Raw genomic sequence first — 19,551 nt, forward strand, 5'->3', positions numbered from 1 at the left:
ACAAGACATATGAAACTCGACTCTATAACATGACATGTCCATTTATATGTCATGGAAAAGTAAACATGAGCATGATCAATTTCGAAGAGAGGTCAAGACACTCACTGGAGCAGGGATGGTCCCATCCTGGCCATGTCCTTCGCCTTGCCTTGAATGAATGACCACGATCCGTTCATCCCGCTAGTTTCTGGTAGGTATTGTATTATCCCTAGCATTTCTCGTCTATTTTCGTGTTTGTGCTTCTCTTTTCTCGGCTCTCCCTTTCGCCTCTCTTTTCTCCTTGACTCATTACTCCTGATATCATCCGTGACGACCTTGTCTTTTTTTTTGCTCCCTATGTCGTGACCCAACGGACGGTGATTGTTATCTCGTCTATACCCGCCGTGAACAACTCAATTGGATACTCCTTGTCACCTGCAGCTACCAAGCAGAAAAGAAAGACATCCCCCGCTTCGAATCGTCAAGCCACTTCATCTATCCAACACTCGACCCCACCGCCTCTTGTCTCTCATCATCGAAACTGTTTGTTTACTTTTGGATGTGGTCACCTCGACATTGAGATTGGACCCCAAATTAGCCAGAAACCACTAGCGTTTTAGTGATCACCGCGCTGTAACATTGGCATTACAGGGCGTTGCCCACTGAAGTCCCTTTAACCTTTCCCGTTACCACTTCTACACACAGCCAATGAGAGCTCACCGCTCCGTCCCGTTACCACTCATCTCAGCCTGAGCCAGCAAGTAGAGGCACTTCCGACAACCCAACTCGTGGACAGAATGCGCACTCTAAACACCATCAACTCGTCATCTTCTCGTCCTACATCTCCGAGCCTTTCAGTCTCTCAGCCTCATATTCGCCGCTCCGCTTCCTCCGCCGGAAACAACAAATTAGTTACCTCTTCTAAACCTCTCCCAAAGACTCGATCCAAGACCCCTACTCCAGGTCAGGCACAAGTCCAGACTAAGGCTCAGGCTCGTCCCCGATTCTCCTCCGCTGGCACCACTATATCCTCCAGCGCTCGCACGACGCCATCCCTTGGCTTCCACAACACAAATCAACAACATGTTCTTTCAGTAACCGCTACAATACCCTCGACCCGTTCTACCTCGTCGAGTTCCGCTCCTCCTACCTTAAAAATGGCCCCAAGCGACACAAGACACAGGCCCCCGCAGCTCAGTGCTGCTGCAGCAAAAACAGTCGGACGAACGCCCCTGACGCCCAAGATTGCCTCGACAGCAAAAGGCCCTTTATTAGGCGCACCTCCTTTAGTTCGACGATCAACTCAAGGATTGAGCTCAGGCACGTCTGGCCGCGACGATGCTGTGACTCCCCGTTCTGGCAGTCGACAAGGCCGCAACAATAGCAATAGTTCGACGCCCAATGGGACACCAAATTTAGATCGAGATGGATGGGATCCTCGGGCCTCTTTAGGCTCCTCAGGAAGGCAATCACTGTCACGAGCTGAGTCTCCAGCAGACCCGGACGCCAAATTCTTTCGTGCCAGCGACGCTCCGACTTCAACACAAGCAACCAGTCGTCCCTCGCTAGGCTCACAAAAGCCTGCATCCTACTTCCATGCCAGTAAAGCCAATGCTGAATATAAAAAGCCAACCAGCCCTCCCGTTTCTGCACCATTTACACCGACACTCAGCACCGCACCCGAACCATCATCCTCAAAGTTCTTTTATGCCAATGGCACGGATCTCGAGCTTAAGCCCTCTTCAGCGAATTCATCCACAACAAGGCTCCAGTCTAAACGTCCAAGCACCAGCAGTTCAACAAACGAACAATCAAATCACGCACTACCGCCAAGGCCACATTCTCCTATCAAGATTGCTCAACCTACACCTTCTATACTTAAAAATACTGGCGCGCCTGGTCTTGGGAACAGACCCCAAATAGCGTCACCGCCTCAGATAGCTTCTCCACCTCCACTAGCCCCCCCAGCGTCTATCACCTCTTCCAAGAGACGAGTTAGCATCGATGCAGCGCCGAAAAAGCAGAGAGGCCATGCAAGAGCTGGTAGTGTTCCCAATTTTGATCACTCTCACTCACCTAGGTTGCCCATGTCACCGGCTCGACGACCTTTTGAATATGGCTCACCCCCTGCAAGCCCTGGCTCAGCTCAACCAGCTTTGACAATGGCTTCGATTCTTCAAGTTGCCGAAGATCTCGACGATGAGGAGGAAGAGGAAGAAGGAGAAGCGAAGAAAGAAGACGGATCTCAGCCCGACTTGCAGAGTCCTACCAAGTCCAGCCATGAGCCTGTGAACGAACTAGTCGCCAATGCCCGAAGAGAACGAAAGGTGCAGGATCTGGAAATCACCAACGCCTCCCTTGAAGCTATTAATCGGACACTGGAAAGGCAACTACGGAAACAGCAGGCTGAGATACGCAGGTATCGACGACTTTCAAGATCAGGCCGTCTCTCTGCTGTTGCTTCAGCAGCTTCTAGCCGAGTGACCTCTGCAGCACTCACAGATGCACCAATTAGTCTTTCAGATCTGAGCGAAGAGGACAACTCGGCAGCTCCCTCAGACGAGGAACACGACTCACTTGACGAATCAGATTTGTCAATGACTGACTCAGTCTCGGCTTCCGACCCTCTTGATCCTACTGACGAGAAAGCGATCGAAAAGGCCATGTCCCGACGGAAGCGAGATGAAGATCGTCTGCAGCTCGATTTGACCAAGCACCGGGAGTTGCTGGTCGATAGTCAGAAGATTAACCAAAGTATCAAACGATGCCTGAACTGGACAGAGGTTCTTATCAAGGAGGGCCAAAAGGCACTGGAGTACAAGGTCCGTGTCACCGACGTTGAATTTGGCGGCCATATACTTGCTCCTGCGATCGGGGACGAAGACGAAGACGAAGATGATGCGTTGACTAGCGTTGACGATCTCGAAACTGATCCTGGAAGTGCAGCACTTGAGGGATCCCTTCCTTGGAGAGAAAGAGCTCTCAGGGATCGTGATAGTGGCATCGAAATTGCAACCAGACAAGCAACCTAGTCTCGCTCATCGCCAAAATGACACATTTTCTCCAATACTCGGCACATCTAAAAGGCGACCAGGAATGTCGTACCACATACAACTCACCATACCAAATTTTGTTCTCCTTCTTTTCGTCTCTACACACCAGGCAAGCCTCAGGGCATCACAACAAAATATCATCATCAGATCTACGAAGTCAATGGAAATAACATGCATGCATACAAGGCGTTGGGCAAGCAAGCGATCATCTTCATGTCCCTTTTGTTTCTTTTAACAGCGTTTTGCTTCCCAGCGGCTACGATGCACCATCGATTCCACCTCTCAAACGATCTTCTCTCTCCCAAAAGGAGCACCACCACAAATATTCATCCTGGACAATCGTTACATATACATACGCCCTTCGGAGATTTGGGCCTTTTTGGTTTTCATTTGTCGCCAAGATTTGTGCTTTTTTTTTTTTTTTTTTCGTTTGCTTTTGGATACACACTATGTATAACAGATACCCCGGAGGAAGTTTCCACGCCAACCTGGCGAGTCAATAAGATGGAATCATTGGAGGAAATTGCAGAAAAGAGAACCTAACCCGGGAATTGCTTCTCAAGCTTCCCGCAATACGGTTACCTCAAGTTCCAAGATCGGATGCGATAGGGAAAATTAGATAGTTGCCAGAAATAGGAAATGGATATAGGATATCAGGAGATGAAACTCCAATCTTGATCATCTCGCCTCTGTTCTTTGATCTATGTGCATACACACTCGGATAAACAACATATTTGGAGATACCAGACAAACGGCCGTCAAATTTCATAAGGGGGGAATAGTGTCATGAAAATTATATCTAAATCAATGCCAGTCATCCTCGATCTATAACATCCACCAGTTCATCATGCAAACCACCAAACCAAGTCCATCAAGTTGATATCCGCCATCATTTTCAGGGACCTCAAACAAGCAGGTCTTCTTCAACCTTGCTGTGTGGTCTTTTCTCTACCATCTGCCAACTCCCCAGGAAATTTCGTTCATGCTCAGGGTGTCGTAGCGTGCTCCTTGTCTTTGGGTTCCTTGTCCTTGCTGTGGAAGGACTTGCGGTCCTTCTTCTTCTTGTGGTCTTCCTCCTTGTCCTTCTTCATGGCGGCCTCAGCGACAAGCTGCTCGAAAACTAGATAGTCGCCCTCCTCTTCAGGAGATCGCTCAGCCTAGATAAAGTTAGCGTGACTCTGACAAAATTGGACTTGAAACATACCCGGATAAAGACATCACCAATCAGAACCAGAGCCTGTGCGCGCTCAAGTCGCTTGTTGAGGTGGACCTTCTTGTCATTCAGAATGCTGTCGCAGACCTCGCGCAGAACGCTCTGGATCTCAAACTTGCTGCCCCTCCATGCAGCGGTGAGAATCTTGCCAGTCACACGTCTCTCGTATTCAGCACGCTTCTCATCAGTCCAGTCCTCACCACCTTTCTCCTCCATCTTAGCCATATCCTCCATGGTCTGTTGAGCATCAATAGCGCTGCTGATAGTGTTCCATGTCTCCTTGACGAGTGTGCCCTTGTCACGAAGTCTGCTGAAGAAACCGCCAATACCAAAGAACTTCTGGCTGCGGAGTAAGCTCGAGGCCTTGGAGACATAGGTTTGACCGATAGCGTGCAGGATATCAATTCCAAAAGACTCCATCTTCAGGTTCTCAACCTCGAGACGCATCTTCTCCTGGAATGCCTTGGTCACGTCAGGACCCTTGTCTGTCTCTGTCCACACGCTAAGTCTGTCGAGGAGCTTCCGAGCGAGGGTGTCGACACGCTCCTGGCGAATCTTGGCGCGCTCCTTCTCGTATGCTGCCAGCTGCTCTCGCTGCTCCTTGGTCAGGCCACCCTTCTTCTTCTCCTTATGCTTGAGCTCCTCCTCTGTTAATTCACCCTTGTTCGCCTCTGCGTCAAGAAGGTCCTCGTGAGACTTGTCCATCAGTGCGGGTCGAAGAGGGATCTGGGTTCGGCTACGTGAGCTCGACGAGGGAGCAGGTGATGTGGCATCGGTTCGCTGAGGGGTATCGGCGGAGAGGCCAGCGGCGGGCGCGGCAGGTGAAGCGGGCTTGGTCTCCTTGTCGTCGTTGACAGAAGCGGCAGCATAAGGCGGCGGTGGTGGGCCTGCTTGGTGCTCTGCAGCGGCAGCGGCCTTCTCCTCTGCCTTCTGCTCTTGCTCCTTGAGGCTCTCCTTCTTAGCATCTTCAGTTCCAGGGAAATCCTCCTCGGCTTGCGCGGCGGCAGCGGCTTCGGCAGCGGCAGCTTCTTCCTCCTCCTGCATCGTGATGTCCATGGTTGCCGTGAGGTCCTTCATAAGGCTAATCTCACCGATCCAGTCCACGAAGGCTTCGCCTCCAAAGATGGAGCTAAAGAATTCAGCTGGATCTGCGAAACCCTCCTGCGGTCTCGCAGAGTCCTTTCCAAACTTATCGTAGGCTGCGCGTAGATCGGAATCGGACAGAACTTGATAGGCCTCACCGATGGCCTGGAACTTTTCGTGGGCGGTAGGGTCATTAGGATTCTTATCTGCGATGTGACAGATGTTTAGTTCTCCGATATGCTACGAAGCGGTAGAAGTGAGGCACAAGAGCGAACCTGGGTGGTGGACAATAGCCATCTTGCGATAAGCCTTCTTGATCTCCAGCTCGGTAGCCGTGGGCTGGACACCAAGAGTGTCGTAATAGGCGGTATCGACGACCATGATGGAAGATGGTTATGGGTACTTTATGATTGGTGTTTCCAGGTTCCAGGTACACGATCTAGGGTACAGGTGACAGGTAGAGAATATGAATGGTTGATGTTAAGGTAGGTTAGTAGATGTCGACTACTAAGAGAGAGTATGGGAGGAGAAAAAAATGGTTGCAAGCAAGAAATTGCAAATGTTGATGATGGCGTCGGATTGCCTAAATGAACTAAGGTGCCTGCCAGCCCACCCCAAGCTTGGCTAGATTACCTTGGCGGAAAATTCCTGGCAGACAATGATTAATGTAACGTATTCTACAGCGCCTCTGTATTTACGCAAGCTCCCGTCCCTGCCCTGCCCTGCCCTGCCAGTGCGCGAGGAGGTAAGAAACTTTCCTTTCAGGCTTCGTGCCCAGCCCAACGTACAGTATAGTACCTACAGCCCAGCGCCAGCCTTTTCTAGCCCAGAGAGAGGGGTCTCATAAGGTAGAGAGAGTGGAGGTAGGTTGATCAGAGAGCCTACGTAATGGTGGGGCTATGCTGGGATAGACATCCATGGAACACAGTTGTATGGAGGCTGTGAGAAAACACAGACAGACTGCTTAAGAGAGTAAAGTACTGTAATAGCTACCAAACGCTTAAAACTCTATAATCGAGTTCTCTAATTATTATTATAAACCGGTTTCTAGCGTCCTTCCCCTTCCCCTTCCCCTTCCCCTTCTATTCATTCCTGAACGCTTACCACAGCTCTTGATTCTCTTGTAACGGTTCCGAAGTGCCTCTTCAATGCCAGGGATTTCCGGATACCCCCGAACTTTCAGAGCATCCTGCAGCTTGGTCATATCCAGTTTGCAATCTCTGTATGCCGCCTAGGCATCCCTCAGGTCCAAGTCCTGCAACATCGTGAGGCTCATTTTGAGGTTGAGTTCGTCCCGTAACAGAGCCAGCACGCTGTAATTTGTAGCAGTGCCTGGGTTAGTGAAGTTGAATGTGCCTGTCACTTTATGAATTGCTAGAAAGACCGCAGCAGGTAGAAGATTGTGCAAAACCGACCAACTATTATGCTTGTTATTTGTCCGTACAAGCGTGCGCTCACAGTTCTGAAGGAAGCTTTGAGTATCATGATCCCAAACAGGTGAACGAAGGCGTAGAACGAAGGCGTCTTTTTCGTGCTTGCGTGCTAGACACTGGCCATTGCATGAGTTTGAGCAAGGACAGAGGTGCCACTGTACTAACTTGATGAAAAACATATGTACTAAGAGAGTTTGCGAGCAGTTTGATGTTTAGCTCGGCTTCTTCTTTGAAACCACTGTCACAGAAACAGTTTCTCCCGTCGTGTCGATAGAAGTTTCCGTGACTGGAGAAGGTGCAATGGATCCCCCGATTGACGCAGAACTTTATGATAGCTGACTCGGCGGCAATTCCTAGAGTCTTTTCGTCGCATAATTCATCTGAGACTGTGTCCTCAATATCACCCACGACATCGTCGAATATGACGAAAACGTGAGTTGCTGAGTTCGCTTTCAATGCCGCTAAACATGTTGCTGGAGATGCAACGGTGCAATGCTTGTATCGATGATGTACCTGTCTGAGCTCCGCTTCCAACAGGCTGGCGATTTCAGCTGCTTCAACACTTGAGGTTCCCAAGATTACGAAACTGAGCTCATCAGGTCGCGAACTGGCTTGTCCAGTTACCTGTGGCAGGTTGGGTTTGTTTAGTAGGGTCCACATACTGTTGCTGGTAATGCAAATATGATAAAGCTCCTAGAGATGTTATGTCGAGGTCCAATGGAAAGCAGAAGAATGCTGGTTTGTGAGAGTGGGAAGTCGGGGAGAATGAGAATGCCCAGTTTGACTCGGGCATAGGAAAGCTCGACATAGAAGCGAACATGCTCTTATTGCACTGAAACACCATACCTTACCTACCAACTTCGCCCAGGCTGGTTTTATGATTCACATGGACTTCAAGGTCACTATGTCCGGTTCCTCGCTCATGTTTCCTGTGAAGTATTGGAAGCTCCAAAAGCATCTAACACCATGCACTTGCGTGGATATTGTTCTCAGAATATAGAGCATGAGCACGATCCAGATCTAGAACTTCCAAGAGTTATCACTTTCAAGAACGAGCCTCAAACCTTTCGAAACGATACAGATCCGATAGCCTTTAGTTTGAGATTTCATGGCACGACACAATTTCCGTGTTGTGCGGACTGTATCCCCATCAATGATCGATATAGGTTTCCAGGGTATTCGGACGACAAGAGGGTTCCCACGACTTGTGTTCGGCTTGTAACAATATCAATTTAGTTTAGAGACTCTTGGACATGTCTTGTGCCATCTTTATCACCTAAGTAGCTCAGATCAGTGAGCGCCGCATGTCGTTGCGAACCTGATAACGTGAGGTTCAGCTAACGGCGCCTCGCGGTGTAAAGAGACCTGATATATCAAATTAGGATAATTGCAGAAGACGAATCGTCATGGCTAAGGATTTTCCACTAATGTGATTGTCACATACTGGGCCAAGACTGCTGTCACTCCTAGCGGCGTTGGATAAATCCGGCTGGGCGGTCAGGAGGCCCGGATCGTCTACATGCATAGGGGTCAATGGGTTGACCGAGCCGCTGGTGATCTTGGATCTAGAACACATTGGACTTGGTAACTAGGGGCAGGAGTCAAGACCAGCAATTCTATGATCTGGAAACAGCTTGCAAGAGTCGTCGAATCCAGAGACCCTGCGCGATAATGAGGCCAGAAACTTGCGTAATGCTGGGTAACTTAACATTCACAGATTGAGAGAAATAATCAGAGCTCGAGATGTACCCTAGAAGTTATGTTTCACTATCTAGGACATTGTCTGGGCTGAACCTGGGGTAAGGCCAGCTCGCTTGAATGTTTCGCCTCATCATTCGGCCTGAACACACACCATTACGGCGTCCGGACCGGCATTTGAATTGCTATTCGGGGGCGGTGTTGTAACCGGAGTTCCGGCTGATTGACAGGCTGCGAGATCCGATCAACTGTAACCAACCTCCGGATGCTACCCAGTTGTTGCATAAGCGCAGATCAATGATGGGAGGCCTGAAATTAATTAATGACTTGCAGTGTGACAAGAGTCTAATCACATTCAGGAACCAATCCAGTCATCGAATCCGAATACGACAGTTAATGCATGTAACGCGGCGCTTATGCCCCTATCGGCACGATCGCTCTACAAGGGTCGGCAGCACCCACCCTACCAGACGAGAAATTGAGCTCTGTGCATAATTTGTGGATTTATCCGGAGCGGAGGTCAACCAGTCTTATTTTGCTTCTCCCATCTGTCCTCTCGTCTTTCCTCTCCAAGCATCTCGTGGTGAAGATATACACCCAAGACGTTTCCGGGACCTGGTCGCAGCTTAATTGATATATAACATTTGCTTCCTCCCGTTTCCCTGACTTTGTACGTCTGTATCAAGGCGTGCACTGTTCAGTCCAAGCTCTCACGCGCTTCATTTTTCTACCTTTTCTACCCCCTCACGCTGCCGCCGCCAAGATGGGTTACCTCTACTACCTCTTCCACCCTTACCAGCTTCGATCGATCATTCAATGGTAAGTTTATATCCTCTCGGCCCTCGTACAAAACGAACATGTCTAACAATGCTCCAGGAAGGTCTGGCATGATCCCGTCCACCAGCGCGATCCCAGCACAGAGTCCCCAGAACTAAAAGAATGCTTTCGCTACCTCGACATGACAAGTCGCAGTTTTGCGGCTGTCATTCAAGAGCTTAACCACGAACTCCTCGTCCCCATCACTCTCTTCTACCTCTGCCTCCGTGGCCTAGATACCATCGAGGATGACATGACCATACCCCTGGATAAGAAGGTTCCCCTTCTTAGAAACTTCCACATCACCATGGAAGAAGATGGTTGGCAATTCCATGAGAGTCAGGAGAAAGATAAGGAGCTCCTGGAGCACTTCGATGTGGTCGTTGCAGAGCTCAAGAAGATCAAGGCCCCCTACTACCAGATCATCAAGGAAATGACCTGCAAGATGGGCAATGGCATGGCTGACTATGCCCAAAACGAGGAGATGATCAAGAACGGTGTGCAGACTATTGAGGAGTACGAGCTGTACTGCCATTACGTCGCTGGTCTCGTTGGCGAAGGCCTCACGCGTCTGTTCGTTGAGTCAGAGCTGGCTAACCCCAAGCTTGCTGAGCGTCCTTCTCTTACCGAGTCAATGGCCCAATTCCTCCAGAAGACCAACATCATTCGAGATATCCATGAAGACTGGCAAGATGGTCGAAGATGGTATCCCAAGGAGATCTGGAGCCAGCACGTCGAGAAGTGGGAAGATATGTTCGACCCCAGCCAGCAAACAAAGGCCCTAGAGTGTGTCTCAGCGATGGTTCTCGATGCGCTGAAGCACAGTGAGGAGTGTCTGTTCTACATGGCGGGCATCAAGGACCAGAGTGTTTTCAACTTTGTTGCTATTCCTCAAGGCATGGCCATTGCGACATTGGAGCTTGTCTTCCGCAACCCTGAGGTTCTCAAGAGGAACGTCAAGATCACAAAGGGTGATGCCTGCAAGATCATGTTCGAGTGCACACAAAACCTCTACACAGTATGTGAGGTCTTCAAGCGATATGCCCGACAAATCGCCAAGAAGAACGACCCTCGTGACCCCAACTTCCTTGCCATCAGTGCTCAATGTGCAAAGGTATACCTTTCTCTTCAACATCTCTGACATCCGTTCGCTAATGATTTTCAGATTGAGCAATTCATCGAGACTCTCTTCCCCAAGCAGGACCCCAAGAAACTCGCTGTGACTCAGGCCCAGGTCCAAAACAAGGAGCCAACTATGGACGGAGGCGAGACTCTTGTTCTCTTTGGTGTTGTCATTGCAGCTCTGGTCTGTATTTCTGGTCTTATGGTACGCCAGCCCCATACTCTCAAGGCCGTACTCAACTAACACCCGATCCACAGATCGGTACCGCTTGGATCTTCGGAGCCAGATTCGATACTATCTTTAGGGAAGCCAGCGTCTTCCTACCAGGTGGCGAGAAGGCTACCCCCATGATCACGGGTCACGAAGAATTGTAATATTATGCGCGCCGATTTGTTTTGCTTTGTTCACGGCACGAACCTTTTTAACGATATCCTAACGTACATACCACATTTAGCAATGGTCCTCATATGGCTGGACCTGCTCGGCGGCATATTGCTGGGCTTTATACTCTTGTTAATACTACCTGCAGCGGCGCGATACAGCGCGCGTTGCAGTTCAAGTTTCGTCCCCCGTTCACCCACTGGTGATATCTCTTGTCTTGATACCCAACTCAACTCCTGCACGGATGTCAAATTGCAATCGAGTCCTTCCATGACTATGATTGTGCCGAAGAAGTGCGAAAATTAAATATCTCTTGCTCTTGGTTTCCGCCTCACGGCGACGTCACGCCACAAGTCTATCTCGACATCTTGAGGATGATAGACTGGTGGCGGCGGGCAAACATTTCATCCTTGTAAAAATTAATTTATCTCTGATTCGACCCGTGTTTGGCGATACTTTCTCCTTTGGGACGTGCTATTACTAGTAAGGCATGAAATGCGTCTGGGCAAGGTTTCACCTTTGATGCTGTTGGTGCGATATGCTGTTACACTACCGGCGGGACATGCCTTAGCCGATCTTTTGTCGACGGACGTGCCCATCATTCAGGGGTTTTGGTTACATCGTCCTGCTCTTTTTTAAGGCATCAAGATGCAGGCTAACAAGATGATGGCAGAAACTTTGGCCTTTGATCTTGAGAAAACGCTTAGATAAGTTTAGAATGATGATATAATAAAATGTCCTAGATTATGGTTAATTATTATCAGCCTAGCAGGTTCTTGTACTAGTTGCATTCGGCCTAAGTTCGTGTTCTTAAGTCTTCTTATAACCCGAGCAACATGAGTCGCTTTTCATATCATGTCAGCTGGCTCTTGATTCACTAAGTGGCGCACGTCAAACCTGTCACTTTATGCATTGACGAGAGGCAAATGGTAGTCTAGAAGGTCTATAATGTCATTACGTACCATCTATAGTAACAAACACGCTCGGTTAGGCTAATTCCAAGCCTCAAAGAAAACTCCTGGTACACATGACTTGAGATGATTCATAAATGACACCCTAAATTATATCCCATACATACACGAGGCATAAATGGTTCAGGTTTGTACAAGTGGCCAATTATCCTGAAATATTTTTGTGGTATAAGAAAAATTCCGCTTTCCCTTGTCTCTGGTTCCCTAATTGATGCTGCTGCTGCGTTGCTGCTTCTATTGGTTGCCGTTGTTGGCGATGCTGTCGGTAGTGCCCTGGACGTTGTTTTGGACCTTGGCACCGGTCTGTCCAGCGAGACTCTTGATGAGGCTGGCGACCTGGGCAGGACCGTCGAGCTGCTGGAAGCCCATGAGGTAGGCGGCGAGACCGGCAACGTGAGGAGAGGCTACGAAGCATGTTAGTTCGAGACTTGACTTGATAGCGGTGGAAAAGGAAGACATACCCATGCTGGTACCGCTGAGGGTAGCGGTGTCAGTGTTTGACTTGATACCGACACTGAGGACGTTAACACCGGGAGCGTAGACGTCGACCTCGGGGCCAAAGTTGGAGAAATCAGCACGCTCATCTGTGGTGGCATCAATAGCACCAACAGTGATGGCGTTGGGGGCAGAGCCAGGAGAAGTGAGGGCAGTCTCGCGCTGTAAACATTGTTAGCTAAGTTACGAATCATATCAGATAGTTGGTCACTTACGTTCTCGTTACCTGCGGCGACAACGGGGACAATGCCAGCCTTGAAGAGGGCCTCGATGGCACGGTTGATGGCTTGAGAGAAGTCACCGCCAAGAGACATGTTCATAACAGCCTTGCCAACACGGTTCTTCTTCTTGGCGTCGTCAATAACGAACTGCATGCCCTGGAGGACACCAGAGTTGCTGCCACCGCCTGAGGCGTCGAGAACCTTGACGGCAACAAGGTCAACCTTCTTAGCAACACCGAAGGTAGCACCACCGATAGTACCAGCGACGTGACTTCCGTGACCGTTCTCATCGTCATCCTATATTCCAGTTAGCTTCGTCTCTTCTGTAACTGTTCACGACTCCCTGATTACTTACAACATTGTTAATGAAGTTGGCTCCGAAAGTGGCACGGCCCTCGAACTCGCTGTGATCAATCTTGATACCAGTGTCGACAACATAGGCAGTGATGCCCTCACCAGCGGAGTCGTCGAAAACATAGGTGTCCTGGTTGACCTTGGCGTGAGAGAGACGGTCAAGTCCAGGGGGTGCATTAACTTGAGCAATAGCAGCATTAAGTTGAACTTTGGTATCGGCCTCGATATATGCAACCTCATCAGAGTTCCAAAGATCCTGAACCATAAGATCATCGGCATCGAGAGACATGGCACGCCACTTGTTCATGCGGAATGACTGAATTGAAGTAGACATGGCCTTGCCGATTGAGCTTCGCTTGTTGAGGTTTCGCTTCTTGATAGCGGCCGCAAAGGAAGCCTCCTTGGCACTGATTGTATCGTCGTCAAAGGTATCATTGTACACAACGATATATCGGTTAGGGATGACGTTGAGAGCATCGGGGTTCTTGAGCATAGGTCGAAGGAAAGCGCTAATTCCCATCTTCTTATCGGCTTCACCTCCAAGGCCACCTCCGATACTGTCGGCCATATCACCCAGGGTCTCGGCAACATCGATAGGAGCAGCGGCAGCAAAGGGAGCTGCAACGAGCAGGGAAGCGAGGAAAGTTCTTAGGAGAGCCATTTTGATAGATTTATCGTTCGTTTTGTGGTTTAATTGTAAAAATATGTTGTTGAAGTGAGAGTAGTGAAGTGGTTCCAGCCGTTTCACTCAGTTGGCAACTCGATCGTATAAATCGAATGTCGAAAAGTAATGAAGGTAAGCTTTGGGTTGGAAACAAAGCAGTAAAAGAGTGCTATTAGAGGAGTTGTGCGATCAACGCTCCTCTCTTGTTGTTGAATAAGGATCGGTCGTGTTAGTTCGCAAGTTCGCGATACACTGTTCAGTATAACAATGAAAGGATGGTGATTAACAAGCTAAATGGGACTGTCTAGCAGCACAAAGAGGGAAAGGAAATCAAGGGAAAGGAAGAATGAGAAAATAATGAAAGAGTCAAAGAGACGTCTTCCAACAATGAATAACCCGAACAATAGAATGAGAATGGCCGTCCAGCAGCTGACAATGGGGGTGGGAGATGTGGGTTTAATAGGAGAAAACCGAACAATAGAATAACGGCCTCTCACTGGTGGCTTCAACAGGTTCAGATCAAGCTTCGTTGCTTCAGGAGGGAGCCGCAAGATCCATGGCGGGGATGAGGCGCTAGGGGCCGTGGATCCAGGCTTCGGCGTCAGGGACAAGGGCCTGGAGGTGTTGTTTAGTTTAGTGGGATGAAGCCTGTACGACTATAGTCGCCAAGTCAAACGCCTGGGCCTCACTCCAAGAACCCCTTGGAACCATCAAGATTTTCTGTTTTCGGTGGGGTTTTCAATGCTCATGCTTGCTCAGCCAGCTCGTTAACTTGAATCATTATAGTCAGCTCTGCCACAGGAGCTGGGGGATGCGAAAATCTGGCACACTTGCGGTGGCATCGAATCGACGACGAAACCATAATTGCTTTGAAGCAGTTATAATAGCGTATGTAACTGTAAGGGCATCTGCTCGATTACCATCACTGATTGGTATATCCAAAATTGGCGTTTGATTACTGTTTCTCGAAAGCAACAATCATGACCGCAATAGCAGCACGTCCCTTGTTCTTTTCCGCAATGCGTTGGGCGAGAAGAACCGTTGTCGTTGCCCACAACCCGCAGGCCCATTGAAGTACCGCCAATGATATGCAGCAAATGCCGCCTCTCACCACGGTAAATCAAAGAGCTGGCGCGTCACATGTAGTACAGTAGTTGTACTTAGCTAACGGTCAGTGCTTCGAGTGCTGGTAGCGGCACGATTAGCTCATCACTATCCGTAATCTTGTTACCTTCAAGCAAGGGGCAGGGAAAATCCGAAAATCCAAAAGCCTCCATCCAGGGCATATGCGAGGATGATCATAGCCGACTCCTGCCATCAGCTAGTCTTTGCATCACATCCCCAGACTGTCAAGTATCTTGAGATGAATCTTGCCGGCCAGGCCAAGACCCAACTAACGATGATACCCATAAACAATGCACATTGGCAATATCACAGCGGTTTTGTTGCTAAGTCGAGAAAGCGTGATAATGCAGTATGATTGGCGGCCAGTACTGAATCTCAATGTCACATCATCACGGAAGATCCACTCACTGGAAACCAGCCAAGCCCTTCCAAGAATCGGCGCTTGACGACCCCTGGACTATCCCTGTCAATCCCAGGTTTGAAACAAGTGTCACTAGGCTTTGGCGTCTGGACCTGCCAGGCACAAGTCGATTTGGTTGGCTGCTGAAGTCTCTTCCCACGCGGCGTCTTATATCCAAACGACGCTGATTCGAAGCGCCGTGTTAACAAACGCCAGATGTCTCCGAATTCGAGGTGATACGTGTGCAAATAGTCTTTGTTTTGTTTTGTCTGTCGTATGTCGGAGAAAAAGTTTGCATTTTGTTCTAGCGTGCGCCCCCTTTGCAAGATCTTATCCATGGCTCAGTGTCGCAAATATACAGAACCAAGGGGTTGTTTTGGCAATCCTGAAGGGGCTCTAACGGCCGAGTACAACGGACGATGAGTATCGTGGGGGGTGCTAACCCCGGGCTGTCGGGGATATAATAGGTAGGGCGCCATGCAGGTCACGGGCTAAGCGTGTCTCGGAGACAACCAGGGAGCAAGGTGCTGTATCGAATTCTGGTGTGGCTCAGCAGGTGAAGGCCAGCGAAATGACCTAAGGGCATGGTTCAGCAGATTTGGGACCGATCAAAGAAGTCGACCTTCTCGAACAAGGCAAGCAGCTAAGGGCGATTCACCTGATTTGTGTCATCGATCATGGATCGATATTTTAATTGGGACGACACTGGATAAGACCGGGATTGGCACGGTTGAAACACAACCAACAAGCGATGACCTCGGTAGAAGTCTTTAGCTGTGGAATCATTGTCTGCGTTTGCGTTTGGGAATAGCTTCTTTTCTTCACATGCATGGATGAATTGACTATGATTCAGAATGCGATGCCCTTGAAGCAGCTGCTCATGACTAATAACACAGGGGATCACTGAAGGGAAGGAGCGCGCTTACTGAACCCTCCCTGCCAAGCGACCTATCAAAGGCTATTTTCTGGGTCTCTCAAAACAACAACTGACAAAATATGTTTACCTCACTTTTTATTAACACAAAACACAAAGACACACCAAAACCGACGATCGTCTTTTTGAGTCGGGCCTTGACATGTTTTGAGCTGACGAAGTTCTGAAACCCGCAGAATCGCATCTACGGAGTCTAGATCGTGGCGAGACGGACTTGACACACAGACATCCTTGCCCTATATCATCCATTGTTCACTGTCGGCCCAGTCATTCTGCCGGGAAAACTGCCATATGTACGACACTACGGAAAAGCGGCAACTGATTTATGTACCGCGGAGAGGCTCTTGCTCAAGTCTGATTGATGTCCATTATCAATCATGGCTTCTTGTCATCTGGACGATGATATGTCATTCTGGCCTCCATATCACACGGCCCAAGCCGGAGATTGAATGTCACGGCTACCTTCCATATTCTACACGCATGAGTATACACCGCCTTCTATGGTTTCATAAGTCATCACCTATTGAGTTGAAACCCCATGTGACTGTCTGTTTTATGTTGCCAAGGCTATATCGAATTTCCGAAACCGTATTTCGAGACTTCGAAAATGAAGTCCAAGGCAAGCCAAGGCTGCTAGATACACATATAGAAGGTCAGAATTGACCCTAGAACTACCAAGACTGATAGTTAAGAACTTATGTCTTTCTTTTCGTTGTCAAAGCTGTATGCGTACATGTATCATTATCCCAACTGCTGTTGTTGTTGCAGTCTGCGCTTGATGCGGATCCTTCTCATCCCTACAACTTAAAGCCTTCATTAACTCAATCTCCCAAATAACCATAAAAAATACTCCCTTGAGACTTGAATTTATCCTTCCAAACATTTCTTTAACCATAAGTAGTTTCAGAAGCAACGTTTCGTTGCTTGACACACGAAGTTTTAGCCATTTCCTACCCGAACCCCTTTTCGGGATTAACATGCTTCTAATCATTCCTCAGTGTCCCTCTTTTGTCTGCTCGACACAGCATCTAATGCAATAGTCGAAAACATGCATGTCATCCATTACGCCCAGTATCCCGATAGCACTTTCGTTACTGATTCATCCACCAATATCATCACATGGCTCCATTTGAGGCACCTCTGCACTATTCAGCCTTGCCCTCAGGTTGTTATTACAAATGAAATCTGACACATCTTACGTTCCAACTGCCCCCAAACGATCGAGGTTTGGAGGTTTCAATGTGTAATCATAAAAGGCGAGCTGTCACCGCAGCGTTTGTGCTCCATCTCCAGGGCAGCTAAACCAAATTGACCATATTTGTTGAACGCTGAAGGAACAAATTGGTTTTTTATTTCATGAACTCGCAGTAAATTATAGGCTATTGTCTCTCTTTTCGATTCAATGGCTCATACCAGCTGCCCCCAGGACTTGTTGTACTACAAAGTTTCACACCATGTTGCAAAGGATCGATGCAATGCTGGCTTGGCCTAAATCTGGCCCTTAGAGGAACCAGATAATTTCGTTTTTTCAATTACAAGCCCTTTCTCAGAACCATTTGAATCTTCAATTCATATTGTTTTCAATAATCTCTGTCTAGACTGCAGTTATGGTGTTTTATTTCTTTCTCTAAGTCAGCTAGGTACAGTCTCCTGCCATATGGAAGAGATATAGCCTATGATTAGTGAGTACTCTTAAGCAAAGCTTATGATGTGCTCATGATGTCTTGGGATCACGTAATTTCAGGAAGATGTCTATAAATATATTTCCATCTATTTCAAAACTGGAGAAGCTAGGATATAAATGACAACGTAAACCCCGAACCCTATGTGACTGAAGTCCTAAACCGGTTTTAGATGCGTTTGGTAAAGTAAATATTGAGATTTGAAAAGTTTTATTCCTTTTGTTATCTTTTCAAAGGTCCAGAGTGTCCCGAAATTCACAACGTCAAGTCGGGGATCAAGATCAATCTTTCACTAACAAGGACTAAAGGCGAACCTATAGTCTGCGACTGTAACGGAAGTTGTATATATAGTTCTAATTATCAGACTCTCTGTTATTGAAAAGTTTTCGAATGCTCTGGCTGTCAGTGTGATCCATGTTTGTGCAACAGGCGACTCCAGGTATATAAGTAGAAGTAAAAATGGTGCGAACCGTGAACTGGACTAAAATCTGAGAGTTATTCGAAAAGTCTTGTCCTTCTTCTCTATTTCTATATCTAATTGAGGGATTACAGTTATAGGAGACTGTAAGTACTGATCGATGGCTAGATAACTATCGATGCTGATACTCCCTGGTGGTATAAGCTATCTGAGAAGTCCAATGAACCTTGATAAATTTGAGAACACACTGCTTTTCCATGTATCTACGTTGCTCCGATGACTCAACTTTTTCTCTCTTCGAGTGGCTCAAGAAACAGTATATCCCGAGTTCGGCACCGGTCGATAACTTCTGACGCCGAGGAGCGGGGTTAACTTCGTCAACGCCTTCCCATGACTGCAGGTTCCACATTGATTCCTCACGCATCAACGGATATAAACCTCGGCCCCAGCCTGAGTCCGACTCTCGAATTACATAAAGGCCAGACTTTCTCTTGAATTAACTAGTGGTTCTGTATCACTTAACCATCTGTGCAGTTGCCTATTGAACTCCAATATGCCTGACTACGCTTCTATCGAAACAACTCTGGCTTCTATAGCCGCAAGCTCTCAAACTATCGAGCTTCTTCGAGACCTTCACAAGCAAGCTCTCGATGAGCCGCCCTACGTCAGCACAGATGGACCTGCCTCTTCCGCACTTGACAAGTTTGTCGCATTGGATCCTGACAAGTGTGCCTATGTATACCTCCTGCTGCGATCTATGAAGGCACGTTTCGTTGTCGAAGCTGGGACATCATTTGGTGTTAGCACTATCTACCTAGCTCTGGCAGTTTCTCAGAATGCTGGGTCGCAGCCAGGCAAGGTCATTGCAACTGAAAATGAACCTACCAAGGCTTTCAAGGCTCGCAAGTACTGGAGTCAAGCTGGTGATGATATTGAGAAATTTATTGAATTACGAGAGGGAGATTTGCGAGAGACGCTCAAGACCGATCTGCCAGAACAAGTGGATTTCCTACTCCTAGACAGTGAGTCAGCCCCCATGGCGAGGAAAGCATTCTTCTCTTGTCCAGTGTTACTAACCAAACTGCAGTTTGGACCCCTCTGGCTCTGCCTACACTCAAGCTCGTCAGGCCGCGCATGAAGCCAGGTGCTACAGTAGTTGCTGATAACACTGAGGCTGCCAAGGCAGGTTATAAGGACCTGATGGCTTATCTAGAGGACACTACCAATGGCTTCAAGCTCACTACGCTTCCATATTCCGGAGGTCTTTTAGTTGCCGTATACCTTGGAAACTAGACTGTCTTTTGATGGGTCAAGGAAGGCAATAACATCCAAGAATTATCTAATTTACAAACACGATAAGATTATAGAATACCTGTTTTTGACTTATAAGCCAAAAGGCTATTGGGAATGTCAGATTGTTGTTTGTTGTATGTTGACCTTTATTCGTTGACAAGAATTGGAGGTCGATGAACATTCATTGATTCTTCTTCAGGTAAATGATACTTGTT

The 19,551-nt window shown here is 48.1% G+C and overlaps 6 protein-coding genes across 10 annotated transcripts; 3 read left to right on the forward strand and 3 right to left on the reverse strand.

Annotated features, from left to right (window-relative positions):
- Positions 1–94: 94 nt before the first annotated feature.
- Positions 95–6,143, reverse strand: FOXG_06059 (uncharacterized protein). Of its 3 annotated transcripts, XM_018384561.1 has the most exons (3): positions 5,604–6,143; positions 4,237–5,534; positions 95–4,189 (listed from the first exon to the last, which is right to left on the reverse strand). In XM_018384561.1, the coding sequence occupies exons 1-3, from the start codon at positions 5,707–5,709 to the stop codon at positions 4,019–4,021; spliced, it is 1,575 nt and encodes a 524-aa protein (XP_018241676.1). In that variant the 5' UTR covers positions 5,710–6,143; the 3' UTR covers positions 95–4,018. The 3 variants fall into 3 exon arrangements, with proteins under 3 accessions (XP_018241676.1, XP_018241678.1, XP_018241677.1); XM_018384563.1 differs by having other exon boundaries at positions 4,237–6,143; XM_018384562.1 differs by having other exon boundaries at positions 3,769–5,534; positions 5,604–5,979.
- FOXG_06058 (uncharacterized protein) lies at positions 265–3,743 on the forward strand. Its single transcript, XM_018384560.1, has one exon. It carries the CDS (start codon positions 777–779, stop codon positions 3,009–3,011), a length of 2,235 nt encoding a protein of 744 aa, XP_018241679.1. The 5' UTR covers positions 265–776; the 3' UTR covers positions 3,012–3,743.
- Positions 6,144–6,559: 416 nt separating the features above from the next.
- Positions 6,560–7,569, reverse strand: FOXG_06060 (uncharacterized protein; the record flags this gene model as incomplete). Its single annotated transcript, XM_018384564.1, has 3 exons — positions 6,560–6,877; positions 6,927–7,368; positions 7,424–7,569. The coding sequence occupies 3 exons, from the start codon at positions 7,567–7,569 to the stop codon at positions 6,560–6,562; spliced, it is 906 nt and encodes a 301-aa protein (XP_018241680.1).
- Positions 7,570–8,933: 1,364 nt separating this feature from the next.
- Positions 8,934–11,575, forward strand: FOXG_06061 (squalene synthase). Of its 2 annotated transcripts, XM_018384565.1 has the most exons (4): positions 8,934–9,278; positions 9,336–10,389; positions 10,441–10,602; positions 10,656–11,575. In XM_018384565.1, exons 1-4 carry the CDS (start codon positions 9,223–9,225, stop codon positions 10,770–10,772), a joined length of 1,389 nt encoding a protein of 462 aa, XP_018241681.1. In that variant the 5' UTR covers positions 8,934–9,222; the 3' UTR covers positions 10,773–11,575. The 2 variants fall into 2 exon arrangements, with proteins under 2 accessions (XP_018241681.1, XP_018241682.1); XM_018384566.1 differs by having other exon boundaries at positions 10,441–11,575.
- Positions 11,576–11,706: 131 nt separating this feature from the next.
- Positions 11,707–14,938, reverse strand: FOXG_06062 (uncharacterized protein). 2 transcript variants are annotated; one of them, XM_018384568.1, is made up of 5 exons: positions 14,319–14,938; positions 12,822–14,255; positions 12,461–12,763; positions 12,212–12,407; positions 11,707–12,154 (listed from the first exon to the last, which is right to left on the reverse strand). In XM_018384568.1, exons 2-5 carry the CDS (start codon positions 13,479–13,481, stop codon positions 11,985–11,987), a joined length of 1,329 nt encoding a protein of 442 aa, XP_018241684.1. In that variant the 5' UTR covers positions 13,482–14,255; positions 14,319–14,938; the 3' UTR covers positions 11,707–11,984. The 2 variants fall into 2 exon arrangements, with proteins under 2 accessions (XP_018241684.1, XP_018241683.1); XM_018384567.1 differs by having other exon boundaries at positions 12,822–14,938.
- A 3,472-nt stretch (positions 14,939–18,410) lies between these two features.
- Positions 18,411–19,551, forward strand: FOXG_06063 (uncharacterized protein). The gene is made up of 2 exons (XM_018384569.1): positions 18,411–19,065; positions 19,131–19,551. Exons 1-2 carry the CDS (start codon positions 18,597–18,599, stop codon positions 19,334–19,336), a joined length of 675 nt encoding a protein of 224 aa, XP_018241685.1. The 5' UTR covers positions 18,411–18,596; the 3' UTR covers positions 19,337–19,551.

The sequence above is a fragment of the Fusarium oxysporum genome, chromosome 2 (genome assembly GCF_000149955.1).
Source record: "Fusarium oxysporum f. sp. lycopersici 4287 chromosome 2, whole genome shotgun sequence".
Classification (NCBI taxonomy): Eukaryota; Fungi; Ascomycota; class Sordariomycetes; order Hypocreales; family Nectriaceae; genus Fusarium; species Fusarium oxysporum.